The sequence below is a fragment of the Megalobrama amblycephala genome, linkage group LG11 (assembly GCF_018812025.1).
Source record: "Megalobrama amblycephala isolate DHTTF-2021 linkage group LG11, ASM1881202v1, whole genome shotgun sequence".
NCBI classification, from domain to species: domain Eukaryota; kingdom Metazoa; phylum Chordata; class Actinopteri; order Cypriniformes; family Xenocyprididae; genus Megalobrama; species Megalobrama amblycephala.
This window is the reverse complement of record NC_063054.1, coordinates 15,216,092-15,236,922: the sequence shown is the minus strand read 5'-3', so window position 1 is coordinate 15,236,922 and position 20,831 is coordinate 15,216,092. Positions and strand designations below refer to the sequence as shown.

The following is a 20,831-nucleotide window of genomic DNA, read 5'->3' as shown; positions in this document are numbered from 1 at the left end:
AAACCTCTGTTGTGCAGCAATATTTTTAGCCAAAAAATAACAACTTTCATTACATTTTAAAAGATTAATAAATTGTTACTGTTTTATGCCATCATTTTATTACCACATTTTTTGATAATAAATTTTTGTATTAAATCAGAACACAGAAAAGGCCATAAGGCCATATTATTGTTTTTTAAGTTTGTGAAGTTTTATTAATTAAATTGATTAGACATGCTTTATTTTAAAAATGTAATTAAAGTATTAAAATGGAATCCAGAAAAATTATACTGAGAAAAACTGAGAAAACTTACTTCAACTTTTAATAGATTGTTTTTAAATTGTAAAAGTATTGTAATTTAATTAGACATGCTTTTTTATTACTAATATTTAATTTAGCAATTAAATCAGAGACCAAAAAAAAAAAAAAAACTGAAAATCCAGAAAAAATTGATTTCATAGGGCCCTATTAATGGAATGATATGGTACTAACATGATCATAACTTTTATTCTCTCATAACACAGACAAAAGATTGCCCTATTACATTGAAAATAATTAACAAAAGATGATTTTCTTGTTTGTTTTCATTTTTATTTTATTTTTTTTACATCCTCCTGTGGATGGAATTACCAAAATTATGAACAGATATAGTGACAAAACATTTGAATAGACTCACAATTTCATAATGGACTGCAAAATATAAAGATTTTTTGCATCATTTCATAAAATGCCACTGAAATTACAAATACATTGAGTATTTAACAATGAACAAAACATACACGCGCATATATCCATAGAAATTTACGGAAATACCTGCACCAAAAAAGGGGGGAAGGAAAAAACAAAGGGAATAAGGAGAAAACCCTGCTATGATATTCAATATTGTAGAAAAACAGAGGACAAAACATTTTTGTCTCATTTAAAACACATATACAGAAGAGCTCAGTATTCTTATACTTCAACACTGTAAACATCATTTAAAGACAGTGTCATAGTTATTTTTTTTTTAATTCCAATTGTTTTGTTTTGCCTCCACTGTCAATAATTCTCTAGTCCATCTAAATAAATCAGTAAAGAAATGGCTTAGTAATTTCTCAAAGAAATATGTGCGTTAAGTCTTTCCCTCAAAAATGAAGCACACTTTACATTTCTCAAATAAATGGACAATCATCCTCTACAAATTTATTTGATTTGATTCCTCTTAATGAATTTAAATGATACTGGATGGTGATAGTTTGTTCGTAAATTGTTTTTTTCCACTTTATAGCAAGGGTTTGAACTATCAGAAGATAAAGGCTGAAAAATAATTTGAGGCACGTCCGTGTTGTCTGGTTATGTCAGTCTACAAAAGCCATTGGTAGCAATTAAATTCAACATGCTATCTTGACTACACATTTCTTCCTAATTTTCTTTCAAGTTTTGGCCACTTCCTGTCATTTACGCAAAGAGAGGTTTGACAGTTTGCAAAGTATCTGACAAGTAGGTGATAAACTACACATCTATATTTAAAAAATTATTCTCGTCCTTGTGTACATTTCTTTATGAGGTGCCCTGCTGACTAATTTTGAGTGGCAAACATGTGCAGCCTTAGCTTAAATTCAAATTTCTATTCAACAAATAAAATGTAAACTGTAAAAAGTCACGAACATAAATGGCAGGATGTTGTAAATAGTGAATATGCAGATAAAGAACGTGGTGTATGCAGAGTGGAGGCGAGGGATGGCTGTCGTGTAAATTTGAGCTGGTGATGTATGAAAGGAGACAGGTGGAGGCGATTCAGTGTGTAGGAACAGAGGTCGTAATGAGGAAATCATTTAATTCCAGGATCCTTTAGAGGACAGGCAGTCACCCAGGGCTTCCAGAGAGCCCCAACACAATTCAGTGATTGCAGTTTCAACAACGCACAGGATGGTGCATAGAATGCTGCTACAAATGAATGGCCTGTGTGTGCGTTTACTCAAATGATTTCTTCAGGTGAGCACCTGTGCTTTATATTGGTGTCCAAATAGCTGCTAATTCATTTTTGATTTCAGAATTGATTCATTTGTGAATGAACACTTTCCTTTAATAAATTAATAGTAAATGCAACAATTTGAGCTTATGAATCTTATGACTTGCCATGAACAAGTGAATCCAGTCTGAATTAGTCAAGACTGCACAATAAACATATTATAATACCATTAACATATGAAAGGATTTGACCTTGTACAAGGTTTTGACATCACTGAAACACAATTATAAAGAGATAGATGAAGGTGGAAGAAATGGCAAGAAATGGCAATGGATGTGATTTTGAGCGAATCTAAACATTTTGATCTTTAAAAATAAAATATGGGATTTAAAAAATGTCAGCCTTTTGAAAAAAATGTGTTAGGAATGCAAGACTGATGGCCTCAGCACTGTTTATATACAGGAATCATAATAATGTAGAGGAAATATTGTCATTTTTGTTGTCATTTGCACATTGTCATTCTCATAAATGTCATGGTTGATGAACTTTCATTTCATTTCATTTTAAAGGTTGTCAATAGAAAATCATTCAGATGCAGTCAAACTGCATCAGCTGCCTTAAAACATCCCTGGGTTTTTTTTTTTTGCCCCTTAAAATTGTTGAATATTTTATTGTCAAAGTGACATTCAGTGCTTTACATCTATCTACTGAATATAACCCATGATGAGTGGGGCAATTGACAGCAACAATAACATGAAAACGTTCTCAGATTTTTAGAAGTTGACCTCTTCTTTAGAAATTACCCCCTTTGTTTCCTTTGAGGAAACTAGTTTAGAACACATAACTGGCTGAATGCCAAAATCTCAGTATTTGTCATATCATAAGATGGGGTGTAGAAATATAATTTCAGGAACTGAATGCATTAGAAACCCATCGATAATGTACCTGCACATGCCATGTGTCATTACAAATAATCCAATAAATACAGAAATTATTGCACAGTAGAAAGGCTCCATGAATTCCTAATGGACTACTCCTCTGTTAGTTGCTGGGAAATGCAAGAAGGGTTTTAGAACCGCAGACTAACATTTCCCTGTGTTCTTGTTTCTCAGGTGGCAGTTTGTTTTCACAAAAAAAAAAAAAAAAAAAAAAAAAAACACTCCAAAAAATATATAGTCAAGAAAAAAAAACTATCCAGCTAAACCCATAATGCAGTGCATTGAAAAGTGGTCTCAAGCTCTGTCAGCCTGCTCAAGTTTGACCTCATTGGTCAACAAATGCTCTCCATGCCACTTCTTCATGTGTTTTTCCAGGGTGCTGTACACGCTGAAGGGCATGTGACAAATATCGCAGCGATAAACCTCTTTGCCAAACTGCCCGTGGGTCTTCATGTGCCGGGTAAGCTTGCTGCTCTGGGCACAAGCGTAGCTGCACAGGTCACACTTGTAAGGCCTCTCACCTGTGTGGCTGCGCCGATGCACGGTCAGATTGCTGCAGTTCTTGAACACCTTACCACAGAACTCACAGGTGTCACTCCGTCGACTCTCCTTGGAGCTGGGTGGTCTCCCTGGCCCAGGACCCCGCAGCTGGAGGTGAGGTGTACTGCTGCCACTTCGCCCTGACATTCCACCACCCTCCAGAATTTCCCCTGGAGGGGTGGAGAAGCGCAGGCTGCCTGTCTCCGATGAAGAGTGCTCAGAAGAAGTGCCGAAAGGTGACTGCCTGGAGTCGTTAAAGCCCAGGAACGGCTCCCTTATGAAGTGGCGGGATGCAGCATAACCAGCAAGCAACTGAGAATACACATTTTCAGGGGATATGACGGGCACCTGCGGCAGCTCCACATCCTTCTCCACCTTGATCCTCTTGGCAGAAGACCCAGAGAGGCTGGAGCTGGAAATAGGCATTGGCTTCCGGTGAAACATCACTGAGATGGAATCCTCCGGGCCGCAGCCTCTGCCATTCACCATGGGCCGCCTGTCTCTGTCGATATCCCTGGCTGCCGAATCTGTGTCCATCTCCTGGCATGGCCTGCTGCCCGGTGGCAATCTCAAGTGATTGTCGAGGTTGTTGTATTGGCTTTCTGTCACTCTGTCAGTGGCCAGAGGCTTTTCCTCTGGGGAGGGTCTTGGGCCATTCTCTCTGTTTCTGCTCAACTCTGAGTCCATACTCAGGTTGGAATCAGGCCTGCTCCCATTTTGCTGTTCTTCCTCTTCTTCCTCCTCCTCCTCTTCCTCCTCTTCTTCTTCTTCCTCCTCCTCATTATCCAATCCCTCCCTCGTGCCATTGTCCTCACTGTTTTTAAGCCCCTCTCCAGCTGAGTCTTGCCCTCCCTGCTCAGGTGAACTCCCTATAGAGCCTGACTTGTGCATGTGCGTCTTCATGTGGCGCTTTAGCTTGCTGGCCTGCGAACATGCATGGTCACAGAGATGGCACTTATAGGGTCTTTCACCAGTGTGGCTACGTCTGTGCACAATCAAGTTGCTTTGGAACTTGAAAGTCTTGCCACAGAACTCACAGGACTTGGCTTTGCCGACCTGATTTAGTGGTGGTGAGGAATTGCCTCTGGACGGAACTGATGGTGGCTGTGATGGTGTGGTTAGGAAAGGTAGAGGTTTGGAGCCATGCTGGAAGAGAGTGGGGCTGAGAAGCCGATGCATAGGGGGTACACGGTTAGGTGAAAGAGGGGGAGTTGGACCACCATTGTTGTTGTTGCCCGCCAATTCACGAAGACGCTGAGAGAAGCCCATGGATGGCTCAATTCCCATTGGTGTCAGCCGCATCACTCGCTCAAAAGCACTTGGATGCTGGGACAGTAGACCCATCTCCTCTGGGCCAAGGCGTTCCAGAGGATGACGGGGTGGTGGAGGGCTTACAAAGGGCGGGGTGGATGGCAAGCGGGTTTCCATGTATCCAGGTGGTGGAGGCTCTCGTAACAGTGGGGTACCCATACGCAACAGTTGGAAAGGGTTGCTGCTATCACCCAGAAAGCTGGCTAGAGGGGAACGGGGCAAGGCATCAGCCCCCAGTGGAGGAGGAAGGGCCAAGCGAGGGGTAAGTGAGCAGCTAGTAGGGTGGGTGTCCAGGTAGATGCGTATCCCATGGGTGTTCTGCGCATGCTGCAGCAGAAACCATGCACTGGTAAAGGGTTGCTTACAAGTGGTGCAGATGTAACTGGAGGGCTCATCTCTTCCTGGAAGACACAAAACAAGTGGATGGAATTAATATATACATATTAGCTATTAACTCTCTGATCTGGTGCGAGGGGAGGTTGAGATAGCACACTTTAATAGCTTTCCATGTCATTTGCGCATCTGTTTGTTCTCGGTGATGGCTTTAAATGTAATCAAAGCTAAGAGTCCTCTATGGTGAGGTTCATGGATCATTTCTGTTTAAAAATTAAACAGGCAACATGTGAAAGACATTTCATTGCACTGCGGCGACAGCCATTTTATAAGATTGAATGAAAATTACATCACCCTAAGAGGGGAGACAAGAGCTCTCTGATAGCCTAGCGGGTTATCTACTGTGAGACAGGGCCGGCTGCTCTCTAAAGCTGTGTCAAAGAGGATCTGCCTGTATGTGACTCACCCAGAATCTGAGTCACACTAGGGGGTTAGTGAGAGCATGGAAGCTCCCCGAGGGCTGGAGCCTAATGCAGATGGCAGGTATCGCCCACAGGCCACAACGCATTGTGCTAATGCTAATGTCAGCCAGACGTTAATATAGAACTCCCCATTCAACACCCTGACACCCCCACCTTTCACTATTTCCATATGGAGATAATTCTGTGGCAAAAGAAAGAGAAATAGAGGATTAAGAAAGAAAGAGAATGAAAGGGAATCATGTTGACAGGTCCATACATTGACAAAGTCAGGTGCATAGTTAGCTACTGTCAGTCACCATATTTTTGTGATATGATATTTTCAATAAAATGTACTTTGCAAATACATGCCAATGCTGTCATGTGCATGCTATCACACTGAAAAAAAATTACGAATATTAACCATGCAAAGACATGTCAAGTTTTGTTTTTCATAATATAAAGCAAATAAAATTGCATGTTTGTACACACAGAAGTGTCATCTGAACTGATGCATTGATTTAGATGATGTATTATTTTCCTCCCTCTACACAGGTTTAAGGAGGGCACTAGTTATCAAAAAAAAAAATGATTTTTTGGGGGGATGGATGGGTATTTTAGAATTTGACACCATTTAAGCAGTAAACATGTTGAGAAGTGCGGGGGGGGGGGGGGATATTACAGGTAACGTGTTTAATTTTGATAATTCTGATCCAAAACAATTAGCAATAGCATCAGTAAGCAGCATTCCATATACTCTCACAGAATCATAAGTATTTATGGTTAAGGTGTGATATTGAGGATTTGTTAAGATCATCATATTTTGTTGTGAGTGGTTCCTTGCAGATATGATATGAGGTTTGTCTAAAAAACACCTGACTAATACAGTGAACAGAGAGAGAGGAAGACACTGGACGTCTAAGTAGTTGTGTATGACAGGTCCACAGCCTGTGTTTGGTTTGGCTGGCCTTTAAATGGACACCTGGCAGGAGGGATTTTGGGATTTTGGATGCTAAGAGAGTAACAGAGAGAGACTGAGGGGACATGAGAAAAGAGGTGGCGGAGATTAGATACTAAAATACACACAGGCTGTTCATTTTCATTTTGAGGCCCTGGACAGGAGCCCAAGTCTGGATAAAATCAACAACGGACATATTCTGCGCCCAATGCTAGTTCCAAAAAAGCCTCATTAACATCCCATATTCCTCTGATGGCTGTACAGGACTCAACATAGCATGGGATCGACAAAAAGAGTGTAATAGAGCATTCGTGCATGCACTAATATATGCATTTGTGTGTGTGCGCTCACGCTCTTACCCCAACATAACTGTGTGCTTGAGCTATTGCAATTTGCATCCTATCACATCATACAAAAAACACCATATGTTACTAAGGGACCGTGTCAGCTAACAGACAGGCAGACTTAATGACGACCAAAGACAAATTTCATCAACTTTCCAAACAAGCCAGAACGAGAGAGAGAAACCCATAGTGAATAAGTTAGGATATGCTAATGACCCATCAGAGATCCATGTCTTGTGACAGCAGCTTGTGTGGCATGATGGTGTGAAATTACCCATCAGGCACCTCAGGAACACAAATCTCCATCTGATCATGGTCCATTGGGTCCTACTGTGTGTGTGTGTGCCACACTACAGAGGCCTGGGAGGACCATGTCACAGCAAAGTGCTCCAGCCAATAAAAGTGCTCATTATAGAATCATCGCTGTTCGCTCTGTGATTCAATTTGCAGTAATTACCGCGGACCGCATCCATGAAACCGTTCGCTGCGGGCCGCAGAGGTCAACTGCCAGTTAACAGAGTGTCTTTTCTCCTCTCAATGTATTCAATTGCAAGAGCCTAATAGCCTAATTTTCTTCCCTCTTGCACTTCAATAAATATTGCCGGGATTACAGGTTAAACAGCTAAATTGAGTTGTGGCTGTTATATTACAGAGCTGGCTGTTGGCGTGCGTGAAGCTAACAACTCTGCAGTAGCGTTCTCGCTGTGTTAAACAGTGCTGGGATGTCTACGTGTGTGTGTGTATAGGATATGTGATTAATGACAAGCGTGCGTGTGTACGCAGAGGGGGTTTTACACTAAACTTATCCACCCTCTTGGGTTTAGTATTACAAAACCTCACGGCCAATTAGTCCATCCTCAGGGACCTCCAACCTGGGTTTAGATATGTTGATTTCAACATTTTGTGGCAATTAATTTCCTTTTAAGAGCATGAATGCAGTGACAGAGAAGTGAGGAGGAGGGGCTGGAGGGTGTTTTTTAATTATCTGCGAACAAATCTGGCAGACTTGAGAGCACTGCTGTTTCATGAGGGAAACAACATTAGTGTTAGCTACTGCTGTCTCCAGCATTACCCGACCGTGAACCAATCACTTACTGAAGCTGGACTAATGGAATAGTCATGTGATGATGTGCGAATGTGTGAAACTCGTTTGGTGTTGTCACAATGCAAGGACGTGTGTGTGTGATAATGTGCAGCTCGTTTGGTAATGTCACAACACAGGGACATATGAGCATGTGTGAATGCATAAGACTGGTTTGATGATGCCACAATTCAAGGACATATGTGAAACTCCTTTCATAATGTCACAATGCAAAGATAAGATTATGCATGTCAACTGTTTTGTTGGTCACATCGCAAGACATGTGAATGCGTGCAATGTATTTGATGATGTCGCAATGCAAGGACATATGCACTCATGGCAATGCGTAAAACTCGTTTGTTGATGCCACATTTTAAGGACACACATATGCAACTCGTTTGATGATGTCACTACCAGTGTTGGGGGGTAATGCATTACAAGTAACGCAATCAGATTACTTTTTTCAAGTAACTAGTAAAGTAACCCATTACTTTTACATTTACAACAAAATATCTGAGTTACTTTTTCAAATAGGTAATGGAAGTTACTTAGTTTTCCCATTTATTGACTGACAGATTTCCTGTGCCCATGTCCCCATGAGAAATCAGGAGTGCAGAGGCGTTGTGTGTGCTGTGTAAACATGATGGTTCTTCTAGACTAGTTTGAGACAAAATGTGAGCATACATTTACTCATTTACTTCTTCTCCTGCATCCTATTCTTCTGTATTCCAAAATGGCAGCACAGCTGAAAGGCTTGATTGTTTGAACTGCGCCCTCTACTGTACAGGCGTGAATTTGCATTTCCTTCAGCCTAAGGCTTATTCATTTCACTTTTGGTGTGAAAGGGCCTTTACATTTGCCTAAAATAGAACTTTTTTTGTTAAAACAAACAGCCCCTCCCAGATGAGAAAAAGTAACACAAAAGTAATGTAATGCATTACTTTCCATAAAAAGTAACAAAGTAACACAATTAGTTACTTTTTAAGGGAGTAATGCAATATTGTAATGCATTACTTTTAAAAGTAACTTTCCCCAACACTGGTCACTACGCAAGAGCATCTCACTATGTGCAAATATATGCAATTTGTGTGATGTTGTCACAACCCAAGGGCACATATGTGTGTGCAAATGTGTGAAACTTGTGTGACAACGCAAGGGCACCTGTGTGTGCAAATGCGTGCAACACGTTTCTGAATTATATACAGACTAGTGCATGTGTGAATGCATGCAACTTATTTAATGTCACAACGCAAGGACATGAGCATATTTAAATGTGTGAAACTTCTGTGACAACACAAGGGCATCTACATATGTGCAAATACACGCAACGAGTTTGGCAATGGCATCGCGAAGACAAGTGCATGTGCGATTGTGAACAAATGTGTTTGATGATGTCACAAAGCAAGGACATATGAGCATATGCAAATGTTTGAAACTCATGTGACAAAATAAAGACATCTATGTACGTGCAGTTGCATGAAAAGCATTTAACTAGGTGCAAAATTTTGCAACGTGTTCTGTAATCATATCACAAAGACAAGTGCATGTACGAATGCATGCAACTTGTTTGATGATGTCACAACGCAAAGACAAATGAGCGTGTGCAAATGCGTGAAACTTGTGTGACAACGCAAGGGCTTCTCTGTGTGTGCAAAGACAAGAGTGTGTGCGAATGACTCTAGATAAACTCACAATGCAAGGACATTATGTGCACATGAAAATGCATATAACTAGTATGATGATGTCACAATTCTAAAATAGCAATGCAAAAACGTGTGCATAACTCAGTCGTGGCAATCTCACAGCTCTGCCCCTAGAACCCGCTACATTCCTAGCTGTCGAAAGCCACAGCAGTGGATTTGCATAGAGAACAAAGGACGAGGTGATGCCATGGGGACTACGACACGCCTTCACTCCCCTCCGGACCCTCCCCCCCACCCCAAACGTCCCCTCTGTGCACCTGTCACAAGACTGGTTGACACCTCACGCCGCAGTAACACGGGCCCTCATTAGCATGCCTGTGATCTGGGGCTCCCAGGGGCTTGTGGGGCCTCACCTCGCATCACTGATGTCTTGTTTGTGATGATCTTGGCTAATCAGGGGGCCAGACCACTATGCTAATGAGAAACACAGAGGTGCAGCATTCTATGTAGTGCAACTCTGCTGTCTGTGCCACCAACACACATCCAGATCACATCACCAATCCCTAGAGTGAGTGTTTGTGTCTGAGAGAGGTAAACAATGTCTATGCACTGCTATGGGAAAAGTACCGTGGAATATGTTATTTAAAAAAAATAAATAAATAAATAAAAATTATTATTGATTCTTTGAAGTCAGTTTAGATCAGCGGTGTCCAAACTCATCCTTGAAGGGCCACTGTCCAGCAGAGTTTAGCTTTTAAGTGTGCCTAAACACACCTGCCTAATTGGGGTTGGAGCTGATCTCTGTAGGACAGTGGCCCTTCAGGAGAAGGACTGGACACCCCTGATTTAGATTAATTGCGCTATTTCTATGCCTCTAGTGGAACCAAATGGAATTGCAAAAATAATGATTGTTCACCGACAGGTTTTCTGAACACTCCTCCTGTCTGTCTTTCAACAATCAGAACTCTACATATAACTGACTCTGCATATTAAAATTTAATAATTAGAATGCTTTAAAAATGACACACTTCAGCTTTGAATTTTATAGATGGTTCACTGTCTATCCTCTTGCTGTTTCTCTCTGTCTGTCTGGATTTCTCTCAGTCCTCATGATAGATGTGACTGTAGATTGATTGAGCTGTAGGCCTTAACAGACCATGATATTGTCCTTGATAAATGATTATGACAAAGAAATAAATGATTTTGGCAGGAAGATGATGAGTGGAAAGCCAGACCACATGCTGGGGCCAAAACCACCATACCAGTTTCTTGAGGGGATTCTGATATTTTCATGCTAAATTCCACAGCCCGCAGCAAAGTGTGTGTGTGTGTGTGTGTGTGTGTGTGTGTGTGTGTGTGTGTGTGTCTGTCTGTCTGCATCCTCTTTGATGTGCTCTGCTTGTAGGAAATAAACTCTAAAAAAAACGTTGTTGTTTACAAAAAGTGATATTGATCAATAATTTTCACTAACAATATCTAAAAATCCCTAAATCAAGATAAATTTACTTGAGAAATAAAATGTTAAAAATAAAAATAACAAAAAAAAAAAAAGTATAAAAATAGTGTTTGTTTTCAGATAATTATACCATTAGCAAAAATCTAAAGTTTCATGCTTAAAACTTGTTCAGTGAGCTAAGAATAATAAACTAGGCAATATCAATATTCCCTGTATCTTATTTTAAGAATATTTAGACTTCATAAAACAAAACAAAAACACTGATTAAGAAAGTGATTTTTGTTGCTCAACAAGAAAACAATCTTGTTAACCATGAGCCAGGTGCTTAGTGTGAAAGCCTGCTACCATAAACTGAACTAATAATTACCTTTATCAATTTCGCTGCCATCTTTTTTTCCCCATAATCCTCCCTTAGTTCAGTGAACTAGTGGATTAGAGTTATCTGTGATTCCTGGCCATAATGAGGATGGACAACTGTATATGAAAAGACTCCCATTCTACAGTGGAAAAAATGTGTGTAGAGAAGCCACAGAGGATAGTGGCAGGCATAGTGGTTATGGCAGGCACACACACATACATATACACACGTCTCCTGTCTAAGTGAAAGCAGGCCTGTTGCAGTAACCGTTCCAATCTGTCTCCATCTGCAGGAGCACAGAGGAGGGACATCACAAACTGCGGCCTCACAGCACATACACGAGCATATTGATGCATATACATGCAAAAGACACCTACATACCCACAGTCACACCCACACCTACACAAACTTACAATATATTTTCTCAGCCATTATCACGAACCAAAAAAAAAAGAAAAAAGAAAGAAAAAACACCTAGAACCCTTAAGAAATTCATCCAATCCCACTAACACACAAGATCCATTCAGCAGTTTGAGTTAAGGCCAAAAAAAACCCAAAAAAAAAAACCTTCTAATCAGTATTTTTGCCTTGTTTTCTGGTACAAATTACATTATTTAATATTAATCCTTAAATGCATGAATGTTTCACCAATCATTATTACATAGTTGGGTCTTTAGAGACCCGGATTTATATCTAACACGGATGGATCTCTAACTGCCACAATAAACTCTCCTAATACTTTAATAACAACTATGTGCTCAATTACTGCTCTCCGTTGCACCACGCATTACGTAATCATACTGGAAAGGTCACGCGTTACGTAAGCGGAAGTACCGCGGTAGGGTGAAAAACAAATTTTCTCCTCCAACTTCAAAATGTCCGACATCGTTGAAAAAATGACCAATCGTTTCGCTAGATAAGACCCTTATTTCTCGGCTGGGATGGTGTAGAGCCCTTTGAAGCTGCATTTAAAGACCTTCAACCCATTGTACCCCAGTGAAGTCCACTATATGGAGAAAAATCCTGAAATGTTTTCCTCAAACAACTTAATTTCTTTTCAACTGAAGAAAGAAAGGCATAAACACCTTGGATGACATGGGGGTGAGTAAATTATCAGGAAATTTTAATTCTGAAGTGAACTAATCCATTAATTAGAAAACAGACACAACAGGTTTTATCGGGTCGATAAAGACCCAAGGTATGCTTTTAAGAGTTGAGGATCCACTTGTACTTTTTTTCCACTGGCTAATATGACATTCCTCTGGGACTTATACTGACACCTAGAGGTGTGGATTCTAGCGAAATGTTTCAGTTACCGATGCCATTGTAGAAATGAATTATTCAGAGTTTGCCATTATTAGAAAACAAACAAACAAGTGTACAATAACAGATTACTGAGATAAAACAAGTGTTTGGGAATATGTGAATGGCAGCCCTCAAGAGGTGGCCTGCTTCATGTAAATTAAAACATTTATTGGGCAAATAATATTACTGGAGTTATCTTATAAATGTGTACATGATTTCTAACACATTTTAAACATTTATATATACATTTGTAAAAGTACATTTATATTGCTTTAAAGATCTTAAAACAAGGCAAAAACAATGTTTTTTTTTTTTTTGCAGTGCACCATGAGCTTTCACCTATCTGACACACCTACATCAGCCTTCCAGATCCTCTTGCGCGCTTACTGCCAGTCTCATGAAGAAACAGGCCAGCCAAGGGTAGCGTAACCATCTAAATGAAAACACATGCCACCCTAGAGTGCCCTGTCATCATCTGATACTGCCAGAGCGAAGACGTCCTATGGCGCAGACGGGAAAGGACAGTGAAAAACAACTGGAAAGACTTCTCTGTCAGTAAGAGCTATGACTCTTGGCTCGGTGAGAACAGAGAGAAGTGCATTAGCACAGCATTTTGTGGCATTGCAACTAGTCTGAATCATAGCTTGGAGTGTGCGTCACCGCGTTAAGATCTGGCTGGCGTGAAAAGGCGTTCAAGAAGAGCTGCAGGAACTTGATGGATGACACTGGTGCTTGGGGCTGAAGGGAGACTCGGAAAAGCCAGTGGGGTGGAGAGAAAAAAGCAAATAGGGGGACAGCAAGGGACCAGTTCAAAGCAAACATTGCACCATGTCATCGCAATCACACAATCACACCCTGGATCACAATCAAATCTCCCACCCGTATATCTAGCGGTTTGTGCTAATAGCTAATCTCTGTATGTTTGACATGAGATGGAATGAAAATAGCCTTGCGTTAGCTAAGCTGTTACTTTGAAAAAGTTTCGCCCTTTAGATCATTTTAATCCTTTCAATTTTACATGTTTTAGAAGTAAAGATCGATTTTAAAAAATATCCGTTAACATACTCATTCATCTCTGTTTGGCTGGTGCAGCACTCCTGCACAGTTTGAATTCTGCCATTTTGCTCGTGGCCGCTCAGTTCTGAACACAAATGTTTTATTAAACATTAAATCTGACTACACTGCAAGAAAAAAAAAAGATTTTCTTCTTTTTTTATTGTATTTTACAGTACAAATGTCTAAACAATCATAAATGAAGATACAATTACTTGAAAAGCAAAATCACATAATATAAAGTCTTGATTTCTGAAAAATGTATCATAATTAAGTGACTTCACACTTAACTCAGCAAAGAAGACTTTATTTTAAGATATACCTTAAGTAATTAATATATGTTTTGCATGCTGGGATGCTGGTTACTGGTTTACTTGTCCCCAGTAAGACCAGCACTATTACTAGCTCTAATCAGCATAAACCAGCCTGGACCAATATAAAATTCATGCTGGTTCATGCTGGATTTTTCATGTGTGAGCAAGGGAAGCAGAAAAGAACGGAGAGCTATCCCGTATGTGAAATAATTGCCCTGGTATTTTTTGGATTACGTCTACTATAATGGTCCCCAGCTGGGCTCAGGCTTCTATACCCATTTAAAGCTCACTGTAAAAATCCCCAGGCCCTCAGCGCGCCTTCCCAAACAATCAGGGCCCTGTAAAACAGCTCCTTAGATACCTTATGTGCCGGGATCTGCGACACATGCCAGTCATGTGAATGGGTTCCACTTCTGTTGCGCTCAGCGGGACCAAAGCTGCAGCGCTACGACTGGTGCAAGAATCAGTGAGTACCCATAATCCTTAGCACAGATACAGGTGACCACAAACTCAGATGCCAAATCGAAAGCATGTAGTCCAAGACTAAAACTTAGGCTGCATAATATACAGCACATTCTAAATTGTATGCAATATTACAATTAACATGTCTCAAATCATCAACAACCAAAAAAAAAGTGCCTGGATGATGTTTTACACTGAGATAATGTAATACTCTTTTAATCTATCAGCACTGGACTGATAACTTTGAGATTACATATCTTTCTTTGAGATATGACTGCCAACTTTTAGATTTATACTATACACTGTCTACTGTTTTTTAAATAGTATGTTAAACAGCATGCATTATATAACGTTTCAAACAGTTATATGCTACGTTAGAAATACAATATTTATTAGTAGCATAGTGATGTCCACTTAGTATCCTGGAAATAAAAACTGATATTAGACATTTTTATTCCAGTTCAATTAAATACAATTTCAACATTGTCCAAAACAATGTTAAAAATTGTGTTTAATATTGTTTCGAATTCATTTGCCACCCCAGAAATGGAAGATCAAGTGCATTGCATTGTGGGATAGAGTACCTCTTTTGCATACTGCACATTTTTAAACGATGAAGTATATGTAGTACATAACCATGCATTAATACAATAATCATTAACCATACAATAATAAACTTAAAGGAAAAGCACCAAATTACCCCAGTATTACCCATTTAGAAGCACCATTTCTTGAAAAGCATCTCTTTAAAGATGAAGTGTCATGTTCTTTGTTTAATTTTTATTATACTTTTTTTTGCATTTAACATGTAATGCTATTATGCTAATAATGTGCTAATAAATCTAATAATGCTATTAGAGTTCTAATTTTCACTTTGAAAATGAAATACTTTCTATTTATCTCACTATAAACATTAATAGTTGTATTATGCACATTATAATTGTTATTTATACTTAAATACCGCATGTTTATACAATTTTTTCAGACCACACACACACACAACTTGTCTAACACCCAAATTAATCTATCAATATTAGCCAATATTAGATATTTATAATTGGTTAATATTGGCTATTTAATTGTGGATTATTTTATCTGCCTGCTGTAAGTTTATATTTGCACTTGTATTCGTTCAGAATGGAATAATATACTCTACTTTTTAAAATGGTGTTAAACAACTTTCTTTTTTTTTTTACATTTAACGTGCATATACACTAAAATACATTATAATAATGTAAGTTCTCATTTTCACATTGAAAATGAAATACTTTCTATGTTTATCTCAAGGCAAATGTTCATGCGCATTATAATTGTTGTTTATACTTAATACCGCATGTTTATCCAACTCTGTTTCAGACCACACACACAAACTTGTCTAATACCTAACTTAATATTAAAATCCATTGTTATAACTCTCTGAGCTCTACTCTCAGGACTAACCAGCATCCCAGAAGTCCCTCCTCTATTATTTATAACTTTTTTAGTCAGACAGTAGACCTTTGTTCTTCTACATCTTTCATACTGTGCATTATAATTATCGTGAGGACGTAAATTAACCTATGCGTAATTCATAATATTGATTTGTAGTTTTTAGTGTTTTACTTATTTATTAAAGTTACAATTTATCTTACTACAAATACTTTCTATCCATGTACTACTTTTAGTGTGCAGAAATATGCAAATTAAGAAGAGAAGTTTTGTATATAATTACTGATTAAAAACATTGACGGTTAACTGCTTCATGCCAGTCATACTTATGAGAACAAAAGTTAAAAGAGAGAGTGCCGATTCCTCCGTCGTGTGTCATCTCGCCCTCAGCCCTGCACCGAAGCCCTCTTCATCCTCTGCTGGGGGAGATCAGCTTCTCCCAGGGCTGTTTTCACAATGATGCGTTTTCAGCTTTTGGCACAGCTCCCCGCATAGCTTATGGTTAAGAACAGTCTTTCATCTAGCCAATGCCTTCAGCAAACATACCGGGAGGGCCACATCTGCCGCACACTACATGCAAGAACAAGTCCTTACTGGCATGAATAAAAACTGATAAGATCCAGGGTTTATTCATTCAGTGGGCTGCCAGGGAGGGTTTAATGCTGAATTATCATGGCGGCTCTCATCCTACAAATCTCAGACTGTAATGTCATCAAGCCACTATCAACATGACAGAGCAGCCCCCTCCCCTTATTTTGGAGTTCTAGACTTGTGTTCAAGTACTTGCTGAAGATGGGAACAGACCAAAAAAGTAAGCCTAATAATAATAATAAAAAATAAAAAAAACTGCTCTGATCTCATACTAAGACACAAGCATGGTACATTCAACTCTGAATATTCCCAGTAAAGTATGCCAGAATGCAGTAGTCTGCTGCAAAGATTATGAATTGCAACATGCAAACTGCATTACTTGATTTGAATTATTCCTTTAATGTATTCAAGGGACAGTCCACCCAAAAAGGAAAATTCTCTCTTCATTTACACACCCTCATGCCAACCCAGATGTACATGACTATCTTCAAACACAAAGGAAATCTACACAACCACAGTTGATAAATCATATGAAACAAGAGATGTGTGTAAGAAAAACACTAATATTTAACTCTTTCCCGACCATTTGTTTTTTTGTGGATAATTTTCACATATATATTCATACAACAATATTTTGTTGTATGAATATCTGAACATGCAATACATCAAAAGAAAGAACAGAGCCGCTGCTTAAAAAAGGAACTGATTCCCCCTCCCGAAGACTACAACGTGCATAAGCAATGCTTTTATTGCTTGTTTCTGCTTCTGTCTGTGTTCTGATCTGGATTCTAGAGATTGTGTACTCTTTCAGAAGATATATAATAGCGTCCCCTACCATATAACAGTGAGAACATGGAAAGCCATCAATGGTTGGGAAACGTTGTGACGTAAATGACGTAAAATTCCGTCAATGGCGGGGATGCATTGTGTCATAAATGATGGAAAATTCCATCAATGGCGGGGAAAGAGCTAAAACTTTTTAAAATATAAACCATTCCTTCCAGCCAACTGTCACAATAGCGTCCCTACCCATATAACAGTGAAAACACGAAAAGCTGAAAATTTCCATCAATGGCGGGGAAGTGTTGTGTCTTAAATGATGGAAAATTTCGTCAATGGTGAGGAAGCATTGTGTCATAAATGACGGAAAATTTTGTCAATGGCAGGAAAAGAGTTAAAACTTTATTTATTATAAACCATTTCTTCTGGCCAACTGTCACACTTGACAGAAATTTTCGTCCCCTACCATATAATAGTGAAAACACGGAAAGCCGGAAAGTCCATCAATGGTGGGAAGCGTTGTGTCATAAATGATGGAAAATTACATCAATGGCGGGGAAAGAGTTAAAACTTTTTTAACTATAAACCATTCCTTCTAGCCAACTGTCACAATAGCATCTCTACCCGAATAACAGTGAAAACACAAAAAAACGGAAAATACCATCAATGGCGGGAAGTGTTGTGTCATAAATAATGGAAAATTACATCAATGGCAGGGAAAGAGTTAAAACTTTTTTAACTATAAACCATTCCTTCTAGCCAACTGTCACAATAGCATCCCCTACCGTATAACAGTGAAAACACGGAAAACCAGAAAATTCCATCAATGGCGGGGAAGCGTTGTGACAAATGACGGAACATTCCTTCAATGGCAGGGAAGCATTGTGTCATAAATGATGGAAAATTCCATCAATGGCGGAGAAAGAGTTAAAACTTTTTTAAATATAAACCATTCCTTACAGCCAACTGTCACAATAGCGTCCCTACCCGAATAACAGTGAAAACACGAAAAGCCGGAAAATTCCATCAATGGCGGGAAGGGTTGTGTCATAAATGATGGAAAATTACATCAATGGCGGGGAAAGAGTTAAAAATTTTAAACTATAAACCATTCCTTCCAGCCAATTGTCACAATAGCATCCCCTACTGTATAACAGAGAAAACACGGAAAACCAGAAAATTCCATCAATGGTGGGGAAGCGTTGTGACAAATGATGGAAAATTCCGTCAATGGCGGGGAAGCATTGTGTCATAAATTATGGAAAATTTTGTCAATGGTGGGGAAGGAGTTAAAACTTTATTAACTATAAACCATTCCTTCCGGCCAACTGTCAAAATAGCGTCCTCTACCATATAACAGTGAAAACATGGAAAGCCGGAAAATTCCGTCAATGGCGGGAAAGCGTTGTGTTATAAATGAAGGAAAATTCTGTTAATGGCGGGGAAGCATTGTGTCATAAATGACGGAAAATTCTGTTAATGGCGGGGAAGCATTGTGTCATAAATGACGGAAAATACTGTTAATTGCGGAGAAAGAGTTAAAACTTTTTTAACTATAAACCATTCCTTCCAGCCAACTGTCACAATAGCATCCCCTACCGTATAACAGTGAAAACACAGAAAACCAGAAAATTCCATCAATGGTGAGGAAGCGTTGTGACAAATGACGGAAAATGCCGTCAATGGCGGGGAAGCATTGTGTCATAAATGACGGAAAATTTTGTCAATGTTGGAGGAGTTAAAACTTTTTAACTATAAACCATTCCTTCCAGCCAACTGTCACAATAGCATCCCCTACCATATAACAGTGAAAACATGGAAAGCCGGAAAATTCCGTCAATGGCGAGGAAGCGTTGTCATAAATGAAGGAAAATTCTGTTAATGGCGGAGAAAGAGTTACAACTTACACTTGATGTAAACGTTATCACATAAAGAATGACGTGGAAGCACAGAGGACTGTCACATCTCGTGTGAGTTTCATAACGTTCTGATGTTTACATCAAACAAACACACAAGCCACGATTTATACGTTTAAAAGGTTACACTTTATTTCAATGGTTCACTTTAGACATTCTACTACTGTAACTGCAAGAAACTTTGCAACTACATGTCAAATAACTCTCATTAGTGTATTAGTAGACTGCAGTAGACTTTGGTAGACTGTTAGGTTAGGGTTATGTTTTAGACCAGTGGTTCTCAAACTTTTTTCCCAGTAGGCCGCACAATGGTCCAAGTGCAAGTCTCACGGTCCGCATATAATTTACATATGACGTCACCAATGCAAACCAATCAGATTTAATGTTATGGTATTAGCAGATAATACTATTATTATACTTAGATGTTGCACACAATAAATAACAAATAAAAACTAACTTACTGACATTAGCTTTACAATAATAATCAGTAATGCTCAATGAACACACAAACTGTACTACAATCACTTTAAGTTGCTATTTAATTCTGTATGACTTTGACTCTCTTCAACAGCATCACAATAGTCACCAAACAATCACATAAACGCCTTAATAAGCAAATATTACTCAGCTCTTTTTACAAACAACAATGAGTGCACTGTAGGCTAATTACAATCTCTGACGATATCAAGCTTTCTGTCATGTCGCAATCCCTCGCGGAGCATCGGATCCACTAGCGCGCGGCCGAGTTGGGCTCATCCAGCCGCGGGTGCGCTGATGCGGTTATTTTTACTGATTTAAAATACATCAATCAAACACATCGAATTCACAGTTCATTCTTTTGAAATTGTAGGTTTTGCTTATCAAGTAGGCTACTTTACTACAGAGCAAACAGGAAGGCTGCCCATCTCGCTCATTAACAGCAAACTGATTCTTCCATTCTTCTTACCTTTACTGCTGATGCTGCGACTCTTCTTGTTTGCTTGTGTTCCTTCATTTTATCTTCCACATTTACTTTTTCTCCTTTAATAACAAATTTGACCATTTTGAGGCTTAAATTTACAAAATTAATGGCTACTGTTTGAACTCTTCCTAAGCGCGCACTTGTGTTTGTTTCGTTAACTGAGTGATTGCGTCATTAGCCTACATTGGCTGATGTCTGAAAATAATAAATGCTCACCAAAATTATTTTATATGACAAATAAAGCATTATAGCTCATTTATATTTTTTTAATTCACTTTAATTTAAATTTTAAAACAAAAATAAATTGTATGCTAATTTTTTTATTATTATTATTATTATTATTATTGTGGTCGGCATATCGCGGGCCGCATTTACATTTGTGACGGGCCGCAGGTTGAGAACCACTGCTCCACACCCATTCAAACGCTTACTGCGCGTGAAGTGTCGCGTCGCGCAACTCGCACCCAATTACATCAAAAGTAGCCTATATGCTCACTGGATGTCATGGCAACTGAATCACGGAGGAAAACTTTAAATATCTCGCCTTCGCTTTAATTTCGGACCATCTCCAAAAAGACATAAAACACTAAACAAATGATTTTGACATGCGTTTATCAAAGTAGGAAATCCAGACTTTTAATCCCTTACACACAATTACTGCTGTTGAAAT

The 20,831-nt window shown here is 39.0% G+C and overlaps 1 protein-coding gene across 1 annotated transcript in view; it reads right to left on the bottom strand.

The window, feature by feature from the left end:
* Positions 1 to 549: 549 nt before the first annotated feature.
* bcl11bb (BAF chromatin remodeling complex subunit BCL11B b) overlaps positions 550 to 20,831 on the bottom strand; it is a 38,739-nt gene continuing 18,457 nt past the window's right edge. Inside the window, exon 3 of the mRNA XM_048206296.1 lies at positions 550 to 5,121. Coding sequence (XP_048062253.1) covers positions 3,164 to 5,121 — 1,958 coding nt within the window. The 3' untranslated portion in view covers positions 550 to 3,163. The remainder of the gene's footprint in view (positions 5,122 to 20,831) is intronic.